Raw genomic sequence first — 27,991 nt, 5'->3', positions numbered from 1 at the left:
CAATGCAAAGACAAATGTTTTGCCGTTGTTGTTGATGATGATGATGGTCAATTTACCTATGGTTCATCATAATCATCAACTTATTATTACCAATTATTATTTCAAACTACTCTGTATATGAGTGTGTGTAATATTTTTCGCTGATTTTGGCAAACATTTGGCACATTGTAATGTTACATTTCTTCTAACACGGGTCAATCAATATAATCGGTTGATCGGATGATTGGCACACACACACACACACAAGTGATCATCACACCATTATTATTATTATCATAATATTTTGTCCAAATACTGTTTCCTTCTTTTCAAATATGTGTGTGTGTGTGCTATACGTTATCTGTTAATTTTAAGAAACAAAAATTACTTTTAAACAAAAAATTTCATTTCATTAGCATTTTACCTTTATCAAAACATAATCGAATTTTAATTTTATTTTTTCAAAACAACCAAAAAACAAAAACAAAAATTAATGCCATTATCGGGTTATAATAGATAATGATGGTTTATAATGGTAATTGGTAAATTATTATCATCATTTAAAATGACCAAAATATATAGTGTCATTTTTGTTGTTGTTTTGATTGTTTAAATGTGTGATGATAATGATCATAATGATAATTATTGAATCGAAAATACAATTCATTTTAGTTTCGAATGTTTATAAACAGGATTCATCTAATGATGATGATGATTATGACCATCGTTTTCACAATAATCGATATTATCGATAGTCAGCCAATTGTATGGCCAAAAAGATACCTGAGCCGAGAATTTACGTAATTTTTTTCTTTTTGGCAAATTTCATTCATTGAATTCGATTCAGATTTGTAAATAATAACACCACCACCATTATGAAAAAGATTTCAAGATTTTACAAGAAAAATGAAACAAATTTGCAGCGATTATGAAAAAAAACGTAGACATGATAATTGTTGGCAATGATGGCGATAATTTTGTTGTTGATGTTCGGCAAATATCAACCAAGCTATTATCGACTTTTATCGTCCATAAGCAAATGAAAAAAAAAATTCAAGAATCAATGTCATTCAAAATGTTGTATCTGTTATTGTCAATTATTATTGAATTTTTTTTTCTACAAAAGTTCAATCAATTATGCTGGTAGTAAAATTGGTTACATCAATTTGTTTGTTTGTTTATAATCGTTTTAAATTCTTTTTTTTTCTTTGTTTGAACAGAAAGAAAATTGACAATCGTTTGTTAACAATTGAAAATAAACAACAACAACAATAATATCCGGAACTCGAAACTTTGTTCAAAAAAAAAGAAGAAATTATTAGCTAAGTGGATTATATTGTGTCACACACACACACACCGACACAGACAAACATGTAACCATATGGTCATATTGTTACATTTGACCAGTACGGTCAATGTCACCGAATGAAAAAACGTCATCGACCTACATCATGTTTCAGAAATAAACATGGTCATTGAATATTGACTTGTCGTCATCGATATTGATTGTAATGGACCAAAAAAAAAATTGAATTATATCATTTTATTTGATTGATTTTGATTTTCTGTTGTTGTTGTTGTTGTTGTTGTCGTCGGTTCCCAGCAACATTCAATCAATGATCCCAATACTTGTTGAGTAAATTTCAACAACAACAACAACGAAAATCCATTTCCAAAGTATAAACTTTTCTTTCACAGTGTAAGTAATACGTTTATTTCTTACATAGTAAAGTTTAACCCTTTATTTTCACGTTAAATTTCCCGTTAGCACAGTTAACTTTAACCGAATCCAACAACAAATGAAACATGATAAACATCTGCCCCTTTTTTTTTCTCATTGCAACAAGAAAATTAAAAATCCAACCAAAGATCGACTTCAAGTCATTTTTTTTCACAATTGTTGCTGTTTGTTTTTTTGTTTTGTTTTGTTTTCAATGACAATCCTTAAACCCAATTAAAAGATATCTATTATATTATTAACGTCGTGGTCGTGGTGGTCGAATTTAATACAACAAGCACCTTATGGAAGAAGAAAAGAAAGATTTTTTCTGGAAACATTTTCTTTTTTTTGGTTTTTATACGATTAAACTCTATGAGAACAAATTAGCTACATGAATGAACGTATTATATGACCTTTTTCAAAGAATGACCGTCGTCGTCGTCGACAACCAACAACAACAAAACGGTTAATTTTTGAATGACCTCAAATGAAACAATATATTTTTTTCCTTCAAGATTCATGTCCATCAGTATTTTAAATGAAAAAAAAAGAAATCAAATGATAAATGGGTGTGTGTGTATAGGGTTTTTGTTTTCTATCAAGTCCATCAAATCATAAATCGATCGATCGATCGATAGATTTGATCGTGAAAACAAAAAAAAAATCAACCAAGATATCCGGTATATACCGAAACGAATATATATGAGAAAAAAAAGGTCAAGAAAATATATTAACTCATTCGTTACAGTGGAATGAGATTGAGGAAAAAAATCTTGAATTTATTTCAATTGAATATCAAAACCACAACAACAACAACAACAAAGATGTCACATTTTTAAAAATTATATGAATGAAAAATGATTTGTTTGAATTTGTTTGAATTTATTTTCATATTTTTAGAAATTTGATACATTTTTTTTCTTCCCTGGTTTTTTTCTTTTTGGTTTTTGATCAATGGTCATAGATTTCGGGTTAGATAGATAGATCCGGGTGTCCAATATTTTTCTGTTGTTTATAGTTTTTAAGCAAGCTAATATTTGATTGGTCAGAAACACAACAACAAACCAGATAAACCAGATAGATTGAATGAAGCCACAACTCTTTCGATCCTTTTTTTTATTGTTTTGGTTTGTTTGTCCAAAAGATTTTCGATCATAGAACGACGATCCTTTTCCGTTTGATATCAAAAAAAAAAAAAAAAAAAAAACAACAACACGTGCAAACATCAAATATTATTGATACAGGTTATAACGGGGGAAAAAAAAGATAACAAACAGAGTTTCTTGAAAACTACTAAATAATAATAATAACTTACAAGGTGACAAAAAAAAAAAAACCACCTACAACAACAGCAACGGTCAATGGACAATGGACCAGTTGGTTCTTTCAAATCTCTCTTTTTCCCCTTTTTTTTTATTATTGATTGATTTTGAAAACACACACACACACAGACATACAGGACTTGTCACCAAATTGGGTGTTGATTATAACAAATGATTTTGTCAAATCATGAAAAAAAAACTTTTGTGTGTGTGTGTGTGTGTGAACAATATTAGATTTTGATTGAGTATAAGTGTGTTGTGTGTGTGTGTATCTCTTTATCAATTGATATGATTTTGATCAATGATTTTTAGTTTTTGAAAAAAATCAGTTAAAAAATATGAATCCAATGAACCAAAAGAAAGGTCAATCACACATACAAATGAACCAGGAAAACGAATGAAATGTGATATGTCCAATATGTGTGTGTGTTCATCAATAATAATGATTTTGAATTTTGAACATTTTTCATTCAATTCTTTTCAATATATCGATCAATCAGTTAAAAAAATAAAATATGAATTTTGTTTCGATTTTTGATCACTATCATCCTGTTATTGTTGTTGTTGTTGTTTTTGTGGTTTTTTTATTGTCATTTTATTTCATCTCTTTATCTATTGAATCCAATCTATTTATCAGAAAGTTTTTTCAAAAATTATGACATATGTGTACAGCGTGTGTGTATAAAAAAGTGGTCAATAATTTTCGTACATCTTTCGTATTTGTTTGACCGGAAATATTGAATGATTGATGTATAATTCCTTTTCGATAATTTCTAATTCTTCATTCAGCACATGAGACGCCATCTATGTTTTTGGATTCAAACAAACTAATAATTTTCATGTTTTTTTGTCGTTAGTTTTATCATGAAAAGAAAGAAAACAGAAAACACCGATAAAATCCATAGAAACACACACACAAAAATGGAATTAATCATATCATTATTATCATCAGAAATGATTATAAATTAGAGAGAAAAAAAATCATTTTTTTTTTTTTGAATCATAATTATAACAATGATCTTGTGTAACTAATGCCCAAAACTGATTGTTGATAAATAAATCCATATTGCGCAAACAAACAAAAAAATGGATCAACGCTATATATATCTTATCGACCAATGAATCCTCTTCGGTTTTTTTTGTTCGGTAGCTATCGGAAATGCTTCTACTTTTTTAATATCATTTTGTTAAATTTTTTAGGATTGGCTTTTTTTTGAAATTCGTAAAAATCTTTTTTCTTTTTTTTCTCTGCATTAAATAACGACGTGGAATCAATCCTTGTTGTTTATATATAGCGACAGTGTTTTATCGATTCTGGATCGCTATATAGATGTTGTTGTTTGTTTTGTTTTTCATGTCTATTTTTATCTCATATGTTTTTTTGTTGTTATCTTTGTTGTTGTTTTGATTATTACCCGATTGTAATGGTGAAAAATTATTGTTAGAGAACAACGGAAAAAAAACCATTATAAGCCCATTATATTAATTATAATAATTAATCCACTCTAATTTCATTGATATTTGCCTCAAATATTTCTCTGTGTGTCTGTGTAATCGTTTGGATCAATATATTCTTGGAAAATTCTTCATTTGTAACCTCATATTTGATTTGAAAAATAACCTTTGATTTGAACAACAACAACAACATCAAAAAAATGTCAAGTCCTGTTAGTCCAGGAATCAGTCATTCCAGTTTAAACAACAATGTTAATCAATCAACAAATAAAAGTAAATATTTTTCTCCTATTTTCCTAAAAAATTAAATTAAATTTTATTTTACTTTTTTTTTACTTTGTTTCACGCATTATAAACAACAACAGAAATTCCAATAAACAAAGTGACAGTCGGAACAGCTAAAGGGCCTAATATAAAAAATGTTAAATCAAAAATTGGTTCATTGAATAATGTTCATCATAAACCTGGTAAATTTGTCTGATTAATCTGATTGAAAATGAAAAAAAAAAATAATTTGAAATAATTTTTCCCATACAAACACACACACAAACAAGCTGGAGGCGAAAAAAAGATTGAAACACAAAAATTAAAATGGGAAACAAAATCACGAATCGGTTCGTTGGATAATGCACAGCATAAACCTCGTAAGTTTCGTTTGTTTTTGTTTTTTTTTGTTGGATAAACCCAAATTAATTGAAAAAAATTTCAATTGTTTAGATGGTGGAAATGTTCGTGTAATTACACAGAAATTGGATTGGAATGTACGATCGAAAATTGGTTCATTGGATAATGTGAAACATGTACCAGGTGGTGGTAATGTAAAGATTTTTGATGAAAAATATTCAAATTCAATACGATCAGGCGAAACAACACCATCGGCAACAAGCTCAACAACAACAACACCACAAATCAATAATAACAACAACAATAATAATCCAATCGATAATTTATTACGAGAAACGAATGAAAAACTTTCATTGATGGATTGATTGATTTTTGTAATGAAATTATTTATTTATCTAGAAATTTTTGTGCAACAAAAAACAATTAACAAATTGATTGGAAATAGATCGATTCATTGATCGATTGATACATTATTTGTCAGCAATTTTTTTTTAAATCATTCATTCAATTCATTATCATTATCGTCATCATCATTTTTATTATCATTATTATCATCATCGTTTAATGTAATGGATTTTTCTTCGTCATCCGGATTTTTTTCATTTTTTTCAATTTTTTCAATCAAAATACGTTTACGTTGTTTCAATATAAACGTCAATGTATTCATTTTGGATGGTTTTATCTAATAATAATGAAAAAAAGATGATTTTTTTAAATATTTCATATTCAAAACACATATATAGATTATTTTAGTTTGATTACCATCTTTTTTAATAATAATAAATTACTCCAAAGACGTTGTATGAGAAAATCATTTGCAATATCCATCGGTATATTTGACTTGAATTGAAATGAAAGAAATAAATTGAATTTTTCTTTTTTTTGAAATAAGAAAAAAACAAACATACCCGAAGTTCATTTTTATTCCAATAAAAAAGTTTACAACGAATCTCTTTGATTTGAAATAAATTTTCAACAAAATTTATTAGTTCGGGTGGAAATTCTTTGAATGTTAAAAACATTGATAAATCTTCACCGGTAAAATTATCTTCATTTTTATCATTATAACGTGATAGAAATTTATCCTGATCTATAACTGAATTGTAAAAAAAAAGTATTTTAATAAGAAAAAAAATGATAAATGAAATCAAAATACCTTTTGTTTTATTATAAACGGTGATTGGATTTTTAAAACGATCATTCAATTCTTGTTCAATTGTATCGAATGTATTTATTGAAAATTGTGATAAACTAATCAATGATGATGTTTCTAGATTGTCCGATTGTTTGGTCATTTGTTGTTGTTGCTGTTGATCTTTGTTTACAATTTTCACATCAATTTTGTTTGGTGATTGTATGATTGTTACCGGTATTGGAGGCGGTATTGGTGGTAGTAATGGATTTATTTGGATTTCTTTTCGATTATCATTTTCATTGTCAATTATCATTTGATCATGATTAACAAATGAGGTTGTCTGTTGTTTAACAACCACATTTGATGGTAAAAAACTATTACGATTAGAAATTTGCGAATAAACCGGATCTTTTGGAAATTCTTCTTTGTTTTTTTTAAAAAATTGAAAAAATAATCAAATCAATTACTTTTTATAACAGGAAAAAATCGACAAATTTAATTCATCCAAAAAAATTAAAAGAAGAAAACATTGACTTTATTGCTTTGACATTGACATTTGCTTTGTTTGAATGAATAAAAGAATGACAGTTATTGGACAATCATCAATGTAAAGATAGCCAAAAAAAAAGCTTTCATATAAAAAAACATTCATTTCAGAATAAATAATTAAAAAAAAATTCAATTACACACACACGCACATATAGAGAATACATTGAACAAATGTTTGTTTTTCAGAAAAAAAGCAAAGCATCATAAAAAATAGGAAAAAAATGGATAGATCCAAGACAGGAAAAAAATGTGATTCAAAAGCCAAATTTATTTGTTGATGAGGATGATCATACGATAAAGCAGTATGTGTGGCATAAAACACATCATTTTTGTTTTTTAGTGAATCATTAAAAATAACGGAATTCTCCTTTTTTACCTTGACGTTCACGACGTATCCAATCATCTTGTGTCATCATCATTGATGATGATGATGATGATGGTCCATGTTGATGATGATGATGATGTCCGGTTGATGATGTAGATGGACCAGCAATTGAATGATGATGATTATTATTATTATTGGCAGACATCATCATCATTATTGTTTGCGGTTCAATTTCACCAACAATAGTATGTGGTACATGTGCTATTTGACCATGTGAATTTCTTGCTTTCCACCATTTACGTGAATCATCAAGAACTTCAAGAATTTCTCCTCTATTTTGTAATATGGATTCAGATAGGAAACAAGAAAATTTCAATTTAAATTAATTTATACAATTATAGATAGAAAATAAAATTGACTAACCTGACTACAGTTAGCTCTTTATTATTATTGGCTGTACGTGGAAATAAAACACGAACAATTTTGGCATTTCGTGATTGTAATTCTCCAAGCCATTCCATTTGTTCAGCATCGATAGTTTGTTGTTGACCACCACCACCACCACCACCACTACCATTATTATTATTATGATTAACCATTCCCAATGATAATGATGATGGTGATTGATCATCACGATCAATCGAATCGATTGGTGATGGTGATGGTCGACCATGTTGATTATGTGATGTCGGTGTTGCTAAATATTCAATTTTTATTATTATTATTATTACAAAATATGCAAATTAGGAATTTAATCTACATACTTCGTGTTGATGAATGATGAGCAATGATTCGAGGATTATTATCACCATTATTAATATTTGTTGGTTGTTGATCTTCATAATCACTATCATCAAAACTGGTTGGATGACTGTGACTACGAGATTTATTTGGCATCGAAGGTCGTGATGTAATAATTTCCTCTGGATCTGTATCAATTTCTGTTACCATCGTTGTTGGTGTTATTATTCCTAATAACTCTGGTTCGGTAATAGCCGGTGCCCAACCATCAGTGAATATCGGTTGAAATGGGCTTGTCATACGAATATGCTATATTTTAATCCAAAAAAATCAATCATTTATGTTAATAGTAAATTCAATTAATCATCGATGATCACTAACTTTAACTGATTGTATCCAATTATTACCAAGCGATTGCCATAAATCAAATTCTTTACTTGTACAACAATTTGATAATAATTCAATAGCATCCGGACTTAAGTATGGAATTCCAACTAAAGATGGATCCACTGGTGGCTCTATTCATATGATAATCATTTTTTTTTTTTTTTTTTGAAAAATCATAATATTAATAAATCAAAAATGTCAAAAAATTCAAATCAAACAAACATACCATTTGCACGAGAAGCTTCAATTATAATGGCAAGCTATAAACGTAAAAATAATAATCAAAATTTTAAAACACTTGTTTACAATTTAAAAACAATAATAATAATGTAACATACAGGTGTAAAAAGAAAATGTACCAATTCCGGTGCATTCGGATCATGTATACAGCCTTTTAATTTGGCCAATAAATTAAATGCCAATTTAAATTTGGAAAATATTTCGAAAAATTCTTCTTCACATGGACCACGTGCACGTATGGCTAATAATCCATCACCAGATCCTTTAGCTAAATTAGTTGACATTAGTTTTAAAAGAAACATTATAAAATCAAATAAAACAATAATGATAATAAAACTAACCTCCACGTTTATGACTACGAATCTGTAATTCTCTTAATGCTGCAGCTGCATGTTGTAATCGTATAATAAATCTTTCAATATCATCAAAACAATGATTCAATATGGATACATATCGTTCATTTGAATAGCTCTGTATTTTATTTTGGTGGATAAAACGTTTTTATTATTCAAAAAAAACTACAGAAAAAAAATTGAATAATTTATACCTCATTCATGTCGTGATTACGAGAATGATTATTATGATGATTATGATGTTGTTGATGTGAATTACCGTTTGAATGATGATGATGATGATGATGATGGCTTTGTAATTGTGATGGTGATGTCATTTCTTGACGTTGTTGTTGTTGTTGTGATTCAACAAATGAACTTGAATCAGATCGTGAATCAATATCCTGTACAATTAATGTACCGGATGTTGTTGGTATAGTTGATGATTGTTGTCCAGCTGTTGTTGTTGGTAATGGATGTATTGAATCGTTTGAAGCTCCTTTTCTGTAAATATTTTTTACAGATATTTTTAGATTTAGTTAGTAAAGTAAGATTTAGTTAAAAAAATGGAAATAGAATGTAATTTTTACGATTAAAAATTATCAATCAATCAATCAATCGATTGAAATAAAAAAAAATCAAACAACGATGCGATCAAAGAGAGCAAGAAAAAAATCTCAAGAATGCTACTCATCGATTACTTTAAAAGAACCTTCTAACCCAAAAAATTAAAAAAAAAAAACATCAAATCGATAGACTCTTCAACACAACAACTGCAACAAGGATTAGATAGATTTCCACTTGTAACACAAATATCTCTATAGTTATATTACAAATAACAACAATGATATGGAAATATTTTTTTTTCTTGGATTAACAAGTTTGGACCTTGTTTTTTTTTCGTTGATCGAATGGCAAAAACCATGTGTTTTCTTAGTTTGTAAAATTTCGATAAGAAAACTATTTATTTTTTGTTTGTGTGTGTGTCTCGATTAATAATTAGTTTTAAAAATAGCAAAAGAAATCACGTGATTAAATTACTTACTTTTCTCTTTGTGCTGCAATCTGATTGAATACATTAACAGCTTCTTTAACATTTACATTACTTGATGGTCCGGATTGATGTGGATGCGGATGATGATGATGTGAATGATGATGATGATGATGATTATGATTATGATGATTATGGTTGTTATTGGTTTTTTCTCCTTAGTTTTTTTTGTTTGTTTGTTTGTAAAAGATTAATTAATTAATTATCAATATTTATTCTAGCTAATTAATCAATTTTACCTGTTGGACTATTATTATTATTATTATTATGGTGATGATGATTATTATTGTTGGCCACTAAAATACCATAATGTTTCATCCAATGATAAATATCATCAACAACATTGATAGCATCATGTGATACACATTGAAATATATGTAATTCTCCTTTTGAAATAAAATTCAATAAAAACACATTAAGATAATAGAAAATTTTTTATAATTAAACAATCTGTTACCTTGATTTTCATTAGGTAATTGTACTGTAAATATTAATATATTATTATAGATATGATTTTGATCATTAAATGATGTTGGCTGTTGTATGAATGCAACCGGAAAACGTTCAACAACATCATTGGTTTCACCATCCAATATCCACATATGATTTCCTAATTGTTTTGTTTTGTTTGTTTTGGTTTTTTGTCAAAAAAATAAATAGGAAATATTTCAAATAAGAAAAATTAAATAATCAATAATTTACACTGACATTATTTCATAATATTTACCTTTCAATTGTATGGCCATTCTTTGTGTCCAAATACCTGAAATGAAAAAAATTTGGTTTTTGAATAGAAAAATTTTAAAATCAAATTTATATTCATAATTCCAAAAACAAATACAATTATCATAAGTGTGTTTGTGTGTGTGTGTGTGTGGTTTTGGTTTTAGGAAATTTCAAATTTAAAATATTCAAACGTAGGCGTAATATGATCATTTTTTGATGGGGAAAAAAAATGAATTTTGCTTTGCGGTTTTTTTTCTCATTTTGGTTTTAAATATCATCACGATTATATAATGAAAAACGTCATGTTTCAATCAACTTGGCAAGAAAAAAAAAGGGAAATGAGATTCAACAACAACAAAAACCCCAAAGATGCAAATTAATACTATTTATCCAATCATCATCATTGATAATAAGCAACATCCGAAACAACAACAACAACAACAGCAAAAACCAATCAATTTAAATAGATAAATTTTTCAACAAAGAAAAAAAAATTCATTTATTTAAACCATAAATATCTCTACATTCAATGATGTCTATCTTATTCTACGTATAATTCGGTTTAACATTTTTGCGCAAAAACCAAAAATAAAATCCAAAAACAACCAATCATCCATAAACGATTCGAAAAGCAAATACAACAACAACAACAACAACAAAAATTTGCATTATCTATTTTTATCTCTCGATTGATTCTCGATTTCCGGTCTCCTATTTTTAATGCATGAATTTTCATTTCATGTAAAGATATTCAAGATAGAAAAAAAAGGAATGATTATTAATAATAATAATAATTTGCAAATGAAATATATGTGTGTGTGTGTGTGTGTGTGTGATGAACATTCCAATAATCCAATGTTGATAAATGTTGATTGGTAAAATTATGATTCACAAGTTGAGAATTCCTTTTTTTCTTCTTCTAAATATTGATTAACGATCAATCATTATTCATTGTTGCAATAATGACAAAAAAAAATTCATTGATGCGTCGGTGTATATTATATATATAGATAATCGACAAATCATTTCATTTTATTCATTCAAAACAATTACACTTAAACATAAATAAAAAAATTCCTGATTTGGCAATATTTTGGTTTTGTCACACATACACACACACACACAATTGGTTAATAATAATTCTCGTCATTAACTTTTTATTTACACTTGATTTCTTTTTTTTTCTTTTTTTTTGTTACAAAACTTTAGTACAAATGAACGAAACTATATTTAAATTCTAATCATAGTTTATCATTTAATGTTTGTTTGTTTTTTGTTTTTTTGTTTGTAAACAACAATTCTTTTAAAATCAAAGAATGAATGATGTTGACAGAACATGATAAGTATAATTTTACCTTTTTTTTTATTCTTCACAAAAAAAAAGGTGTTTTTCTTTCAATTGATTAATGAATATAGAACACGAACGCACACACTTGAACGAATAACACACACACACCTAACGCCTACAAATTATATGCCAGGGGTGGCCAAGCTCACCCTCCTCACCCTCGATTTTTGAATTATAGAAGTGTGGCTCGCGAGCCACATGCGGCTCGCGAGCCGCAGTTTGGCCAGCTCTGTTATATGCATATACAGACATACACACACACACATAAACAAACAATTTAGATTCAATAATTTTTTTTTTCTAAAATCAAATAATCATTGATTTAAAGGAAGAAAAATTACCTGTCAATTATAGATTATCGATGATTATCATCGTTTCATATAATTAAATAAAATCCTTTTAAGGTAAATTTATAGGCCAAATAAATACAGCAAAAAAAAATTATCATAATCAATTTACTTGAAACTATTTGAAATTGAAGAAAAAAAAATTGACGTAGTTTCTATTTGTTTTTCTTTCTTTTTTTTGAAAAAAAATTTCTTCGGGTTGAAAAAATGTACTTTTTTTATGACAAAAGTCAACAAAATTCCAACATTCAATTTGATCGTTAATCGAATGGAAACGAAAATTGTACTTATTACTATTTCAGGTACAATTTTTGTAAACTGAATTTTTTTTTTTTTTTTTTTTGTTCAAAATTGATGAGATAGATAATCAATGTTTCATTCTCAGTTAGTTTCAAATGAAAATTTTAAATCGATTTTTTGTTTTGTTTTTGCTTATTTCTATATTTTCCTTTGAGAATGAGAATTTGTCAATTATTAAATGATTTGTTGATGGAACAGAAATGAAAATAAATAAAGAATTGACAAATGGAATCATCAACGAATAGATATATATGATTCATGAATAAACATTGAATTTTTCTGGAACATTTTTTCTTTTCCAAATCAACAACAACAACGATATTTTTTTGGAAAATTACAAACAAACAAACAAAAACAAACCAATGAATAATTCATATTGAATTCTACAAAATTTTTCGTTCGTTTGTTCGTTCGATCAATCAATTTCCAATTTTTATTTTCATTTTTTTTTGTTTATTGTAAAGAGGAATGAATTTAGAACCAAATACGGAAACATCACAGGTATATATCACGATCGTCACATATATATGAATGATGGTTGATGGTCTTTGTGTTTTTTTTTCAAAAACTAAAATTTTTTTTTATAACCAAGTTTTTCAATTTCTAATGAAATTGAAATGAAAAACAAACATTGGATGTAGCATTGGATGGTTGTAATCATCGAATCAACAACCGTCACCGATAATTTACTAAATCAACAACATTTAAAAGATTCAATTTGTGATTATAAACTTTTTTTTTTTTTGGTCCTATGGATGTTTAAAAATAAGTCATTCACTCTGGATATTTAATATGATATGATCAACAACAACAACAACAAAACAACCGGAAAAGAAAACGATAGACAAGATGCTAATAAATTATGAATGTATTTTTACTATTTCATTAATAAAGATAAGAAAATAAATATTTTAAAGCTTCCAAATTTTTTTTCTGATTATCGATTTAAGTGTTGATGTTTATCTTATGAAATTATTATTACTATATCCAAAATCAGATGAAATTTATTTGTTTTGTTTCCATAAAAAGATTTGGTTACACATTTTTAATGATATATATCTTTCATTTCAATGTTGTCAATCATAGTCGATTTTATATGTTCATTTGTATCAATAATTATAATTTCGATAGACATTACATTGAGAAAAAAATTTTTCCAAAATATTTGGAATGTTATTTGTACTAATAATATTATCAATTTGATTCAAAATGTGAATGATGGATGAAACAAAAAACCTGAATATAAATGCCAAATGATCATACAACAACAACGAATAAAAGATATTTTCAAGATTCAAGATAAGATATTTTCTTTGGCTGTCATTAAAAAAAATAATAATTACAAGAAAAACATGTGAAAAATTTTTCTTATATAGAGAAATTGTCATTCTCTCTCTCACTCTCCATCTCTTGACATAACATTCATTATTATCATCATACTAAAACAATAACTTCTTTAACATCATTAATTGAATTGAAAAAAAAGAATAAATAATCAGATTAATTTTCAGTTTTTTTTTCGTGATCAAGCACCATTTAATCATTGATATTTGGTGGACACATTCCATAATTGACATGTTAAACAAATAGATATATATTTTTTTTGTTTCAACGAAAAACGAAAAAAAATTAACTTTCATCATCATTAAAATCAACATTGTTTCGTTTACGTAATAAATATATTGGATCAATAATTTAATGTAAAGTAAATGAAAATTCATTTCATTATTTCTATGAAATGATGGGTGGAGAAAATGGAGGCAAAAACAAAAATTGAAAAAACCATTTCATTAAATAATGTTTGATTTTCATTTTCATACGATTGACAGTAACATAACATTTTTTTTGGATCTATAATTTGATAAACATCAACAAAACAGAAGAAAAAAAATTGTTTCCAATCAAATACTTTCGATGATATATGATCGAAAGTCTATGGAAAAAAAACCTCTGGCTAAAACCATTTGATATCCACTCAATTTCTCATTCAGTCATTCATTGGATCCAGTGGTCAAGTTGTTTTTTCTATTTGAAAAAAAAGGAAGATACTTTAAACAAAAATACAAATTTACAAAATGTTGGGGTCAACGCAATGTAACGCAACAAACAAACAAACAAAAACCGAATCGAATTATGGATGAATGAACATTTTATTAGATAGGTAAAGTGAAGAAAAAAAAATAACAAGATGCTTCACAAGTGGTATATATTCAGGACACACACACACATATAACGAGTATAATTTTAGAAACGAATAAACAAAAAATCCAAAATGATGATGAAGATGATGGAAAGGTATGTGTGACCGGCGGGTATTTATTTATTTTATTTATTTCTCTGTTCACCTCTTCTCATCATTTTTTTTTTTGACTGGATGGATGGATAAATATTCAACCAGATTGATGCCGGGAAAATGCGAGAGAAAGAGAGGGAGAGAGAAAGAAAAAAAACCGGATAGAATGATGATAATGATGATGATAATATTCGCACATCGATGCTTTATTCGTATACAAAACAAAATAAAAAAAAACTTTAACAATATTTATCGATTGAGAATTATTTCAGAAATCACAAGTTTATTTCGGGAAGTTTTTTTTCTGACAAGTATGATGTATAATAATATTCTTCGGGTTTTTTTTTCTTTTACAAGGATCAATATGGATCCAAAAAAAAACAAGTGAAGAAGGGAAAAGAAAGAAATGAGTGATTAATAACAACCAACAGGTTTTTCATTTAATTTTTTTCCCTTTATATTTTCATTAGAGAAAGAATGTAGACGCGCCATCACATTAGTTAATTGAATTGAATTGTGGTTTTTTTTTGTTATTGTTGTGGTGGTAATAATCGAAATTGATGATGATGATGATGAAATTATTTTTAGTTACCATCTTTTTGTGTGTGTGTGTGTTGATTATAATGTTTCTTTAATCATTTACCAATTTTCGTTAAGTTTTTTTTTCTTCTTTTAATATTAATAATATCTATGGCCATTTGATGATGATTAGATGATGTTCATGATGATGATCATCATCAATTACATGGACATGATTAAGATGAAAGAAAAAAGATTGACAGTTTGACAGTAGAAATGTTATAAAGCAAAAAAGATGAAAAATATGAAAAAAAAATTTTCGAAATGGATTTGATAATTTCATCATTATATCAGCATCATTCACTATGGTTATTGTGAATTATTTGTTTATGGAAAAAAAACACACACACACAGAAAACAAAGATTTCAAATTATAATTTCATTGCCCTCCATTCGTTTCAACTTTGTTCCAATGTCAAATGTTTTTTTTCTCGCTTGAATATCAATCGAATATCAATCAAGATTCTATTGAATTGAGAAAAATTGTCCGAAAAAATGGATTTTTTTTTGGAACAAATTTCGGTACTTTTCCGTTAGCCGGGCGCATTTTTGTATACATTATATAAATATTTTATATATATAAAATATATATTGAAAAAATGTTTGTGTAAAGTGTGAATGCAAATGTGTTAGCGAGTGGCGTGCACACTTTTCTCTCAGTGATATTTAAAACAAAACAATAATTCGAATGTTCGATTGAATGCTATTTAGAATACTTTCATTTTGATATTTGCATGATAAATTTTAAAAAACATCCATGATAATAGTACCTGATTAAAGACTCTAAACAAAGAATAGAGCAATTGAACATTCTTTGGTTTTTAATTAATCAAACTTAATCTAGGCAGGTTAGGTTAGGTTAGGTTATAACTGTTAGGTTTTCCGGGTAGGAAAACCTAACTGTTTTTTTGCAAAACTAAACTTGAAATGGATCACCTGTAGATTAAGAACACCAAAACCGTTTTGGGTTCCTATATGAGGTTTTTTTATGAGTTCTTATGGGATAGAATAATAATAATTTTATTTGAAAGAAAGTGCTTCATCCAACGGGATGTATGCACCATTTATGAAAATACAAATAAAGTAAATGAAAATACAAATAAAATAAATGTAAAGAAAGTGTTATTTAGAAATATTTACAGATGAAGAAGGATGTGTTTGCAAATGTTATTGAATTTGATTGTTTTTTTGTGATGATATGTACAAGTGTGGTGTATGATAAGGTGTTGTGAAATTGTTACTTGCAGTTAATAAGTGGATAGGGTTTTGGATATAGTTACATGTATTTATGAGTTCTTAATCTGCATTATCTTTAATCAAGGAAAAATTCTAACGAAATTCATCATATATTAGATTATCAAATATTTCTAAATTCAATCATAAATTTTGATTCATAAATTTTCATGCGAATTGCTAGAAAAAAAAATTTAACGTTTCACCACACGATTATAAATGAAGACATCATCATATATGAAAACTCTTTGCATTGATATTGGAAATTTTTTTAAATCAAATATTTCTAATAGCAGTTAGGTTTTCCTACCCGGAAAACCTAACTGTCAAAGCCTAACCTAACCTAACCTGCCTAAATTAAGTTTGATTAATTAAAAACCAAAGAATGTACATTTGCTCTATCCTTTGTTTATGTATGTAGTTATCATTGAGTTGTGCAAGTTTTTGATTCCTAATCTAATATTCCCAATTGAAATTAATCGAAATGATAAAAATCTACTTTTATTTTAAATAAACAAATGTTTTTACTGAAAAATCCATAACTGAATGTTTCATTTGCACTAACATTTCGAAGTGTTCGAAACAACACTTCGAAATGTTCATTTGCCTGTGTTGCACATAATACCATATTTATATAACTGTATATCAAAATATATAAGTTTATACATTTATACAAAAATGCGCCCGGCTAACGGAAAAGTACCCAAATTTCACTTTAAAAAACTCATTGTTTTAAATATAATTTTGAAATTACATTTTTTTAAAAAAATGAAAAGGAAACAAACAAACAATCATTCATTACCATGAATGGTGTGAAAATGAATTGATTTTTTTTTGTTTGTTTGAAAATAAAATGATGAAAAAAAACATAACTTTTAACCTTGAAATTAAATCAAGAACATTTGGAATGGAATCATAAATAACAAAATAATGAAACAAGCAAAAAAAGGTAATTATCTGTTGTTTTCATTTGTAAAAACAACAACAACAAACAAAAATGTAGAAAATATACATTCCATCTATATGGATGCATTTCATTTTATTATGAATATCATTATTGGATGAAAGAAAATAATAAACATTGTTTCCATTATATCATAGGCCATTTTAGGGCCATTCTTTGAATTTTTTTAGCCATCCAAAATAAAGAAAAGAAAAAAATTCATCACGATGATTATCGTGATTTTTGGATGATGATGATAATTCGGACGATCAAAAAATGAAATGTATCATTGTTGTTTGGGGAAAGAAAATGATGATACATTTTGATGAATGTTTTTTCTATGTTTATAGTTTTTTCATTTTTTCCCCTAAATATTCTATTCGTAGGATGTTTACATTTGAAAAAAAATGTCCAAAAACAACATTAAATCGAAAATGATTATCATCATCATTTATGGCTCGATGTCGTTGTTGTTGATGATAATTTCGTAATAAAATTGTTAACAAACATTGAAATGATATATCATCATCAACAACATGATGAATTCATCCGCAAAATCTTTCATCATATTTTCTTTTTCTTTTTCTTTTTTATATAGAAATTTTCAGCATCTAGAAATGGTAAAATAAACAACAAATTTGGATCTTTCGTTTTTCTTCTTCTTCTTTTCATTGTCAACACCGTAATTGCATAATCATCATCATCGTGGCATTCATTCGAGCAAAAATTATTCAGATCAAAAAAAATTTTTTTTCCAAAAAAAAAAAGAGTAAGAAAATTATCATCTGAACCGGAATGAATCGTGAATAAAGACATGAATATTTCCAAACAATGAAACAAAGAATTTGACAAAAGCAAAAAAAAAAACAACATCCATTGAACTCTTATTATTGAATTCTTATTGATGATGGGAATAAATTTTTTTTTTGTTGAAATTTAAATTTAGAAACAAAAAATTTAAGTGAAATGAATCAAATGAATCGTAAAGTATGATAATGTTTGAATATTGCTTTTTTTTTCTTCTTCATTAATTCACTTTTCTATTCTTCCAATTTTTTAAAAGCTATTTTAAGAACATTCAATCAAAGTAAGTAGCAAAACAAAAACAAAAACCTAATTTTTCATCCATTTGGTCCCCATATTCAAATCAATTTTAGTGAATATAAACGGGGGAAGCAACTTAATTCATTTATTTTGTTCACTAAAATTGATTCTTTTCACTGTATTTCTATATTTTGGAACATATATATGTTTTTGGATCCAAATAAAACTCTTTATTTGGTATTTTGTAAATTGCACATTTTTTTCGTTTGGTTCCCTATAGATTTCAATAGAGTTAATTTTTTATTGAAAATGACATTTATTAAGTAGGTGGTCAGAATATAACTATCTAGCTTTTCAATGTTTTTTTTCCATATGGAGGTGCATGATTAGTGTACGTTTATACAATGATACAATGTCCACATACACATCATCATCTGATGATCTGATGAATGATGCATAGAAATGTTTCCAAATCCACAATAATAAAACCAAAAAATAAAAATATTCAATCAATCTAATTGCAAATATACAATTATTATGTAATAAGTCCAGTATAATAAACAACCGAACAAAGATGGTGGTACCCAGATCATCATCATCATCATATGATATTTGAAATTGAAAAACATAATAATGTGGGCGTATCGAGTCATGGAAAAAAAGTCATAAATTTTTTTTTTCAATTTTCTTTATCTTGCCCAACCAAAAAAAAAACAGTTACAATGTTATCATATCATATTGTAAGGGGGGGGAAAATTGACTTTGTTTGTTTGTTGATGTTTGTAATTGAATGTAATGAATTTTTGTTTCATCTGATTCAATTTTCAAATATTTATCTATTTCACTGATAATAAGTAATGATTTGAAATTTGAAATTTTGTTTTTTTTGTAGTCGGAAATCATCATCCCCCCCAAACAACAACAACAAATGAAAACTACAAATGAAAACTACAAATAAATTTTCTCGCAATGGCTGTTTGGCCAATATTTTTCTCTCTGTCTCTCTGTTTGACTTTACTGATCTAAAAATCTATAAATTTATATTTACAAATGTTTTTTGGACTAAGGGGGATAGTAAATTGAAAAGGTAATGAAAGCAGCGACAACAACAACATCAAAAATCGAATAAACAAACAAACAAACAGTTTTTTTTTGGATAGTACAGGAATGAACAAACAAACAAGCAGCAGACAAGAATGAAATGCAAACAAAATGTATAAATGAATAAATGAATAACACATGTGATGATTCTTATAAATCATCAATGAAAATCAATAAATGAATGAAAAAAGTCAACGGGGTGAATTCTTTTTCTATCATTCAATGCTGTGTTGAAAGAATTTTTTTCTATCATTCAATTCTCAAATAATAATGATAATAGATTTCTTCTATTCCAAATATTTGGAAAATTTGAATCGATAATTTGTTGTTATCGTTAATGTTGTTGTTGTTATTGTTATTTGTAATAAAATGAAATTGTGTTCATTTACGTTTAGCAACAACAAACATCGACAACAACAACAACAACAATAATAATAATAAAAAGAGAGAATAATGTTCACCATTTCACCATCTATTTTTCAGGTTTAAATACACACACACACACATACACCAATATAACAAACAAAAAACAGTTCGATTTATTGATGTAATTTCAATGTAAATAATAATAAATAAAATTCATTAGAATTAATTTTTACTAGGTATTTCTTCAGTTGTTGTTATGGTTATTTTTTTGTTGTTGTTGTTTGTTGTTTGTTTGTTATAATATGACGAATATATAAATATAATGATGTCATCATCATTATCATATATGATTATTATGATGATGATGATAATAATAAAAATGGATTAGAAACTAAATTTAGCAACGGAAGTTTACATTATAATATTAAAAAAATTATTATCTGTAAATTTAATTAACCACATAGAGTGAATGAGTTTGTGAATAAAAGCTAGGAGATGAACAGGAGATAAATTAATCGAGTTGAATTTTTTTTTTTGTTTTTTTTTTGGCAATTCAGAATACATCCCAAAAAAAGAAACAACATCAACCTATGTTTAGGTCAATTTCATTTGAATTGCTTTTTTTTCATCTTTCATTTTTATGGATCTGGTTTTTCTTTTTCTTTTTTTTTTTTTGCCAGTAAAAACCGATAGTAGTAAAATTTGAAAATTACAAAAATGAATGGAATGTGTTGTTTTTGGCTTTGGTTTGATTTGGTTTTTAAATAATTAATAATATTTACCGGATGTTTTTTCCATTTTAAATAAACGTTGTAATGCCATACGAGGTGTTACATGTTGTTGATCATCATGTTGTGAATGTGATGATGATGATGATGATAATGTTGTTGTTGTTGTTGTTGTTTGGGGTGTCGGTGAATTTGGTGATGGTGATGATGATGTTGAAAATGTTGCCAGATGTTCAACATGATAAGTTGGTACTTGATTTGGTGAAAAACGATCCATTTTTTTTTCTTGTTGTTTTCTTCAAAACAATTCCAAACTTGATTGAATAAAGTAATTTTGTTTTCTTGTTTAGATTTTTTTTTTGAAATTGAAAAAAAAATATTTAAAACTTTTTAAGTGTTTGTTTCATTTACGATGTTTAAAATCAATCAATCGATCGATTGAATTATCGATTAATTTGAACCAATAAAATGAGGGAATTGTTAACACACACACACACACACACACACACAAAACATAAATAATTAATTGATAATCATCTTCAATGTTTGATTGTTTCAAGGAACCAAAAAAACGAAACAACAAAAAACTCAAGATGATAACCAATCAATTTTACAAGGTTTTTTGGTTGCTCTTGATCCACACCAAAACAAGTGAAAAAAAATTGATGTACTTTATGACATTTTTTTTAGGGAAAAAAGAACGAATAACGATTTTTAAATTTTTGGATAAATTCAATTAATAATTTAGAAATCCAAACAATATCTAATCAATAATTGATCATCATTTGCAAATACATTGCACACACACACAAACATCAATAATTACCGGTCAAAAATCAACAGGTGATTATTATCATTATCAATGAAAAAAAAAATTTACTTTAAAATATCAAAATCACTAGAGAGATTATATTATAATCCAAGATTACTTCAACAGACAAACAAACAAAAAAAAATCACATACATATAAAAAAAATCTATTGAAATCGTGGTCGTCGTCATCATCATCAACATCAGTGGTTTTTTTTTATATAACAAACATTTAGAATCAACCTGACACCATTCATAATCATCAACAACAACAACAACAACAACAACATAGGTAAAAGATAGAGAAAAAGTTTGGCCAATACTTTTGAAATTGACCACTACTACATACTACTAAATCCACGAATATTATAATGATGATAAAATAATGGATCAAACAACGACAACAACAACAACCACCATCATTCATTCATTCATACATTCAGTTGAATTCAGTTGAATTTGGATTTTTTTTTCAATGAATGGCTGCTGGCTGTAAAACTTTTTTTTTTTTGTAAAAATTTCAACGAAATAGTCTTCTTCGTCGTCATCAAAATGGCCGATGATAATATTTTTTTCAAGAGAAGGAAAAAAAATGAGAAACAAGATTTTTCAGAAAAATATTTTTGTTGTTGTTGTTGTTGCACCTGTTGTTGTTGATAGTTGATGAACAGGTTCCTTTTTTTCGAAATATTTGATCATTATGGTAGTGGTTGTTGTTGATCGTAATTATCCAATACCACTGCCAATGATAATGATGATTTTGGACAGGTAAATTTTTTTAATGTTTTGAAAAATGTTTTGAAAAGAGAAAAATTTCATTAAAGAAAATGAACTGAATTTATTTGTAGTGGTGGTGGTTGTTGTTGTAAGTTGTCAAAAATATTTGAACAGAAATATTTGTTGTTGTTGTTGTTGTTTTACTTATTTGAATGAAAATCTAATTTACGATTTGATGAAAGAGAGAGAGAGAGAGAGAAAAAGAAATGAAAACCGGAACTACAATGAAGAAATTTGTCAAATTTTTTTCCTTCACAAAACAAAAATCTTTTCAAAAAAAATTTCAGGAAAGAAAGTTAAAAAAATCAACCGAGATAAAGTTTCCGTGTAATCGAATAGATACAAAGTAGAAAGATTCATATTCAAAGATAACGTTATCGAGGAGATAAAGTTATCATTTTATCCGAATTTTTTTTTAAATACTTCATTGAAATATAATCTTTGATACATCATTTTATTGAACCATAATAATAGATAATGGAATACAGGAAAAAAAAACTATATCATCATCATCATCATCATTATGATTGTTAATGAATTGAAATTTGATAACCATAACAAACCATTTCAAACATGTTACAAAACAATATTACAATGTTTCTATTATTGGTATCGAATGGGGATGTGCAAGCTATAATTAGCAATTAGGACAATGAAAGAAACCCTTAACCACAAATGATAAATAATTAATCCTTGACATAAACACTGGAAAGAAAGAGAAAGAAAAAGAGACATAGACAATGTATTGAATGTAGTAATTTTTTTGCTGGATATTTAAAAAAAAAAAACTTGCAATTAATTATTATATAGGTAAATGAATGAATGAATGAATGAATAAAAGGTCAGCAGAAAAAAAGAATGATAATTCTCATGAGATAATCATAATGATGATGATGATATAAAAATTATTATTATTATATAACGGCAACAATAATCATCATCATCATCATTATTATTATTGATAATGATTATGATCAAGTATCATCATCATCATCATCAATGATGACATTCATAATATATTGAAAAATATTTGCTTTATTTGTTCTCGTTATCCAAATATTTTTTAAAAATTTCAAAATGGATTCGCTTTCTTGTCTGCCTGTTTGTTTGTTTGCTTGATGAAAGAAATTTTCATATGGAAATTAGGATTTGTTTTTTGTTATTGTTGAAAATAATCGCATCTTTTTCTTCTTTATTTTTGTTGAAAAAAAATCAAAATTCAGAAAATAAAATCCAACAACAACAACAACGGTAAATTATTCATTTTATTCTATCTGTTTTTTTGTTGTTTTGTTCCAAATGGAACCCGAATAATAATAAAAAAAAATATTCAAATTTGATTGAGGAATGAATATATTTTTTTTCTGTTTCTTGAATAACAAAAAAAAATGATGTGAATTTGATGATGACAAACAAATGAAACAATAAATATCATTTATTTATTTTATTCTCATGGTTCATTGATCCAGATCTTTCTTATCGTTATTGTTTGACTTTTCGTTAGCATAAATCACAAACAATTTTTAAATTGAATATTTTTGAATAGCTTTTCATTCGTTGATTGAAAATGATTCAAATTCCATTGACAATAAAGAAATATCTTCTCATATCTGATATATTGTTTTTTTTTCTCTGATTGAACTTTAAAAATTTCAATGATGAAAAGATATCGAGAAAGATTTTATCATTAGATTTTGATAATTGAATTAAAAAGGTCTTTACGAACGAAAATGAAAATGAAAATGAAAATTCAAAATGTCATGGTGTTTATGAATAACGTTTGGATCACGTGAGAATTATGATGACAGCTGAATTAAAAAAAAGAAAATTATTCTAAATTCTTTAATTGACAAACATCAACAAGTTGTTTATTTTGAATTTTATGACGATGAATCGTATACGATCGATTACAAAATGGATCAGAAATCCAAAGCTAATAATTATGTTGGGCGAAAAAAATTCCGGTAAAATATGGATTGATTTTTTTTGATAAAAATGATTATCGGCTAAATTATTTAGATTTGAAAAAATCTAAAAATAGAAATTTAGTAGTTTTTTCTCTTGATTGGATTTGATTTTTTTTTCTTTTTTTTCTGTCTGTTTGTTTGATTTAAATGTCATCGATTGAAGTTGGAATAAAAATGAATCAATCAATACGACAATTGTCGTCGGCAAAAACGAATGAAGAAAAAAAAGTTAAAACTGCTATATTAATGTTGAATATGGGTGGACCGAAAACAATAGCCGATGTTGAACCATTTTTACGTGAATTATTTCTCGATAATGATATAATCAAATTACCATTACAAAAGTAATTAAATAATGATTACTAAATTAATGATTGTTTTGAGTTTAATTATTATTATCATTTTTTATATCAGATGGCTTGGACCATTCATAGCTAAACGTCGTACTGCAAAAGTGGCAAAAAAATATTCCGAAATTGGTGGTGGTTCACCATTACATGAATGGACTAATCGACAAGGATCATTATTAATCGAACGATTAAATCAAATTCGACCGAATAATGGACCATATAAATATTATATTGGTTTTCGTTATACACCACCAACATTATCGGAAGCATTCAAACAAATTGAATGGTAAGAATTTATTCTTCTAATTCTATTCTTTATAGTAATTTTTTTCTCAAACATAAATGTCAACATACTAATAGTGATAAACCTGAACGTGTTATTGCATTTTCACAATATGCACAATATTGTTGTAATACAACCGGTAGTAGTGTGAATCAGATTGCAAAATATTTTCAACAACAACAGCAACAAAAATTATCATTTCATCTTAGTTTTATTGATCGTTGGCCAATAAATTCCGGATTAATCAATTCATTTACTGAACTTATTAATAATGAACTTAAACAATTTCCGGTCAATTCATCTAATGAAATTATATTATTATTTACAGCACATTCATTACCATTGAATGTAAGTTACAAACACACACACATACATACAAAAATCAATGAAACAGAAAAATTTCGATATTGACCAGAAAACAAAAAACCAAACAAAGCAACGAAAAAAAAGAAAAGAAAAGAAATAGTAAATTCTTCCCACTATATTATAGTGTAATTCCTAATAGATTTTATTCAATGTTCAATTACATTTATTTAATATATAAATGTAATTTTCATATATATTTTTTTTTGTCGGAAACATTACATTGTCGTTTCTTTTCACTTTTTTTTTGTCTGTGTGTATGTGTTCCTCACTATTTGGGAAAAGCATATTCTTTTCAATTACACATTTATATAGAGAAAAGAATAAGCATTAAGCTTACATCATCAGAATCCGAATATTTCATTAGAATTTCTTTTTATTAATGAAAAAGAGAGAGAGAAGAGAGTTTTCAATATTCTCGATTCTTTTTTATTCAATTCATATCAGTGGGTATATAGTTTCTTCTAAATGATATTATAACTAATATTTTACATGACATTTCTATCTTGCTTGATTAGATAAGATTTGATTATATTACATTCTTAAAATTATATTATATTTTAGTTTTATTCATCTTTTTTTTCTAGCTATCATCATTATAATTTTCTTTTTCTTTTTTTATTCTGGCCATAGAATTTGATGATTTGTAGTATGATGATGTTAAGACATAAGACAAAAGGTTTTTTTGAGTGTGTGTGTGCGTGTATATGAATGTTTCCGATTGGTTATTACATTTAATTATCATTTTGGAAAATGAAATCTATAATGATGATGGTGATGATGATTAGATTTTTTGTTTTGGATTTGTGTTTAGTTGAAAGATAATGGATGAAAAATGCAGAATTTTATGCCCAAATCATCCCTATTTGTTAAAATCAATTTTAAAATGTTGTTTTTTTTTCAAAATTAAAAACATTTCAAGTCAGTAAATGTAGGCGATACATATACAATGGAAGTTAGTTCGACTGTAATGGAAGTAATGAAACAGCTAAAATTTCGTCATCCATTTCGTTTGGTTTGGCAATCAAAAGTAGGACCAGTACCATGGCAAGCACCTGCAACTGATGATGTTATAAAAGGTAAATCATTTTCATTATAATAATTATTATGTAAGGATTATCATAATTTAAAAAAATCATTATTATTATTGTATTTTGAAGGATTTATTGAAAAAGGTTATCGAAATATACTACTCATACCAATATCATTCGTAAATGAACATATTGAAACATTACATGAATTAGATATTGAATATTGTAAGGAATTAGTGGAAAATTTACCAATCAAAATGATACGTCGTTGTCCAGCACCAAATGATCATCCATTATTCATCGATGGTATTGTTCAATTAATCGATGAACATTTAGAATCCGGTGTTGATGTTTCACCACAATTATTACTACAATGTCCATTATGTGTTAAAAAAGTTTGTAAAGATACACGCCTTTGGCTAAAAGAATTACAAAACCAACAACAACAGCAATAACAATATCGTTAGTCAACATTTCTATTCATGAACTTTCTTTACACATTAGAATTCATTATGTCATTGCACACCTAATGTTTTCTCAATGGGGAAAAAAAGGTAATTATTCAAATGTTAGGAATATTTTTGTTGTTGTTGTTGAAATATTTTATCTATTTTTTTTTTTTTTTTTTTGCATTCAATTTCAACCAAACAAAACAATGTCAATGAAACATTGATGTTTGCCATTTCATCATCAACCGAAAACAAAGCAAGGAAACGAAACGAAAAAGATTTCAATTTTAAATTGAAAATTTTTCCATCTTTTTTTTACCCAACCAAACCAAATAAAAAAAATTGACTAATGTAACAAAAAAATGATGATGTTTTGAAAGAATAAAAAAAGCAAAATGAATTCATCATAATCAATACAACAGAATGAGGAGGAAACAAAGAAAAAAACCATTTTCTTTTACTTTTTTTTCGTTGAAAAAAAAGTAAAGATTCTGGTTGAAATGATTTTGTTATGAATGAATGAATGACCAAAATTTTTTTTTAAAAAAATAATTCAATAAATTTCTTTCCCTCACGCTACGCTACCCCTTTCCATTATCTATTTTTACTTTTGTTTGTTTGTTGTTTACCTGTATGTTTTTTTTTTTTTTGGTTTCGTTTCCATCAACCCCGCATATTCCATTTACATTATTATTATTTTTTTTAGAAAAGAAAAAAAATTGATTTACGATTCTGTGATTTTTTTATATATTCATTTTTTTCTGTGATTCACGATTCTCTCTAATCAAGATTGATTGTTTATGATAGAAAACTTATTATTATTATTATTTTTACTTTTTGTTTTTGTTGACCTTTTCAATGCACAAAATGAAATGAAATAAAATAAACGAATGAAAAAAAGAGTTGCACATCAAATCATGATGATGATGATGATGGGTTCCAGAAGAATAACAAAAAAAAAAATGGAATGAAAATTTTTCTGGAAAAATATATAGGTGAAAAACAAAATGATAATATCTATTTTAGATGTTGCCATTTGGTTAAAGTTTTTTTCTTTGGTTTTTCTACTTTACTTTTTTTTCCAAATTCAATT

The 27,991-nt window shown here is 26.6% G+C and overlaps 3 protein-coding genes and 1 long non-coding RNA gene across 7 annotated transcripts; 3 read left to right on the top strand and 1 right to left on the bottom strand.

Moving 5' to 3' along the window:
• The first annotated feature begins 653 nt into the window (after nt 1-653).
• On the top strand, nt 654-2,495 carry LOC142645257 (uncharacterized). Its single transcript, XR_012846409.1, has 3 exons — nt 654-1,122; nt 1,200-1,678; nt 1,753-2,495. It is a non-coding gene; the product is annotated as an uncharacterized LOC142645257 (long non-coding RNA).
• Nucleotides 2,496-4,308: 1,813 nt separating this feature from the next.
• On the top strand, nt 4,309-5,568 carry LOC113795511 (uncharacterized). The gene is made up of 4 exons (XM_075820845.1): nt 4,309-4,749; nt 4,842-4,943; nt 5,031-5,120; nt 5,194-5,568. Exons 1-4 carry the CDS (start codon nt 4,677-4,679, stop codon nt 5,463-5,465), a joined length of 537 nt encoding a protein of 178 aa, XP_075676960.1. The 5' UTR covers nt 4,309-4,676; the 3' UTR covers nt 5,466-5,568.
• LOC113795507 (uncharacterized) lies at nt 5,466-21,836 on the bottom strand. 3 transcript variants are annotated; one of them, XM_075820842.1, is made up of 17 exons: nt 20,923-21,836; nt 10,588-10,623; nt 10,318-10,470; nt 10,100-10,246; nt 9,855-10,017; nt 9,025-9,313; nt 8,819-8,948; nt 8,576-8,745; nt 8,464-8,497; nt 8,232-8,368; nt 7,874-8,159; nt 7,533-7,806; nt 7,161-7,441; nt 6,257-6,658; nt 6,009-6,196; nt 5,863-5,940; nt 5,466-5,782 (listed from the first exon to the last, which is right to left on the bottom strand). In XM_075820842.1, the coding sequence occupies exons 1-17, from the start codon at nt 21,143-21,145 to the stop codon at nt 5,597-5,599; spliced, it is 3,177 nt and encodes a 1,058-aa protein (XP_075676957.1). In that variant the 5' UTR covers nt 21,146-21,836; the 3' UTR covers nt 5,466-5,596. The 3 variants fall into 3 exon arrangements, with proteins under 3 accessions (XP_075676957.1, XP_075676958.1, XP_075676959.1); XM_075820843.1 differs by having other exon boundaries at nt 6,257-6,655; XM_075820844.1 differs by lacking the exon at nt 20,923-21,836 and adding an exon at nt 12,276-12,327.
• Nucleotides 21,837-24,244: 2,408 nt separating this feature from the next.
• Nucleotides 24,245-27,298, top strand: FeCH (ferrochelatase, mitochondrial). 2 transcript variants are annotated; one of them, XM_075821111.1, is made up of 7 exons: nt 24,245-24,419; nt 24,586-24,766; nt 24,837-25,058; nt 25,133-25,403; nt 26,341-26,497; nt 26,579-27,003; nt 27,156-27,298. In XM_075821111.1, the coding sequence occupies exons 1-6, from the start codon at nt 24,338-24,340 to the stop codon at nt 26,902-26,904; spliced, it is 1,239 nt and encodes a 412-aa protein (XP_075677226.1). In that variant the 5' UTR covers nt 24,245-24,337; the 3' UTR covers nt 26,905-27,003; nt 27,156-27,298. The 2 variants fall into 2 exon arrangements, with proteins under 2 accessions (XP_075677226.1, XP_075677227.1); XM_075821112.1 differs by having other exon boundaries at nt 27,120-27,298.
• Nucleotides 27,299-27,991: the final 693 nt, after the last annotated feature.

Source organism: Dermatophagoides pteronyssinus, unplaced genomic scaffold (genome assembly GCF_027571235.1).
Source record: "Dermatophagoides pteronyssinus isolate colony J.1.1.1.1 unplaced genomic scaffold, Derpt_VIB-CSIC_2022.12 sq0008, whole genome shotgun sequence".
Classification (NCBI taxonomy): Eukaryota; Metazoa; Arthropoda; class Arachnida; order Sarcoptiformes; family Pyroglyphidae; genus Dermatophagoides; species Dermatophagoides pteronyssinus.
The sequence above is the reverse complement of the archived record's forward strand: the minus strand, read 5'-3'. Positions and strand labels throughout refer to the sequence as shown.

Excerpts from the sequence above, each read along its gene's own strand:
- FeCH (XM_075821111.1), top strand. The coding sequence starts at position 24,338 with ATGACGATGAATCGTATACGATCGATTACAAAATGGATCAGAAATCCA. Across the intron at positions 24,420-24,585 it reads GTTGGGCGAAAAAAATTCCG|TTGGAATAAAAATGAATCAA; the intron begins GTAAAATATGGA and ends CATCGATTGAAG. Across the intron at positions 24,767-24,836 it reads ATCAAATTACCATTACAAAA|ATGGCTTGGACCATTCATAG; the intron begins GTAATTAAATAA and ends TTTTTATATCAG.
- LOC113795511 (XM_075820845.1), top strand. The coding sequence starts at position 4,677 with ATGTCAAGTCCTGTTAGTCCAGGAATCAGTCATTCCAGTTTAAACAAC. Across the intron at positions 4,944-5,030 it reads TAATGTTCATCATAAACCTG|CTGGAGGCGAAAAAAAGATT; the intron begins GTAAATTTGTCT and ends CACACAAACAAG. Across the intron at positions 5,121-5,193 it reads TAATGCACAGCATAAACCTC|ATGGTGGAAATGTTCGTGTA; the intron begins GTAAGTTTCGTT and ends TCAATTGTTTAG.
- LOC113795507 (XM_075820842.1), bottom strand. The coding sequence starts at position 21,145 with ATGGATCGTTTTTCACCAAATCAAGTACCAACTTATCATGTTGAACAT. Across the intron at positions 7,807-7,873 it reads TCATCATTCATCAACACGAA|CAACACCGACATCACATAAT; the intron begins GTATGTAGATTA and ends TTGAATATTTAG. Across the intron at positions 5,783-5,862 it reads TATTATTATTAAAAAAGATG|ATAAAACCATCCAAAATGAA; the intron begins GTAATCAAACTA and ends CATTATTATTAG.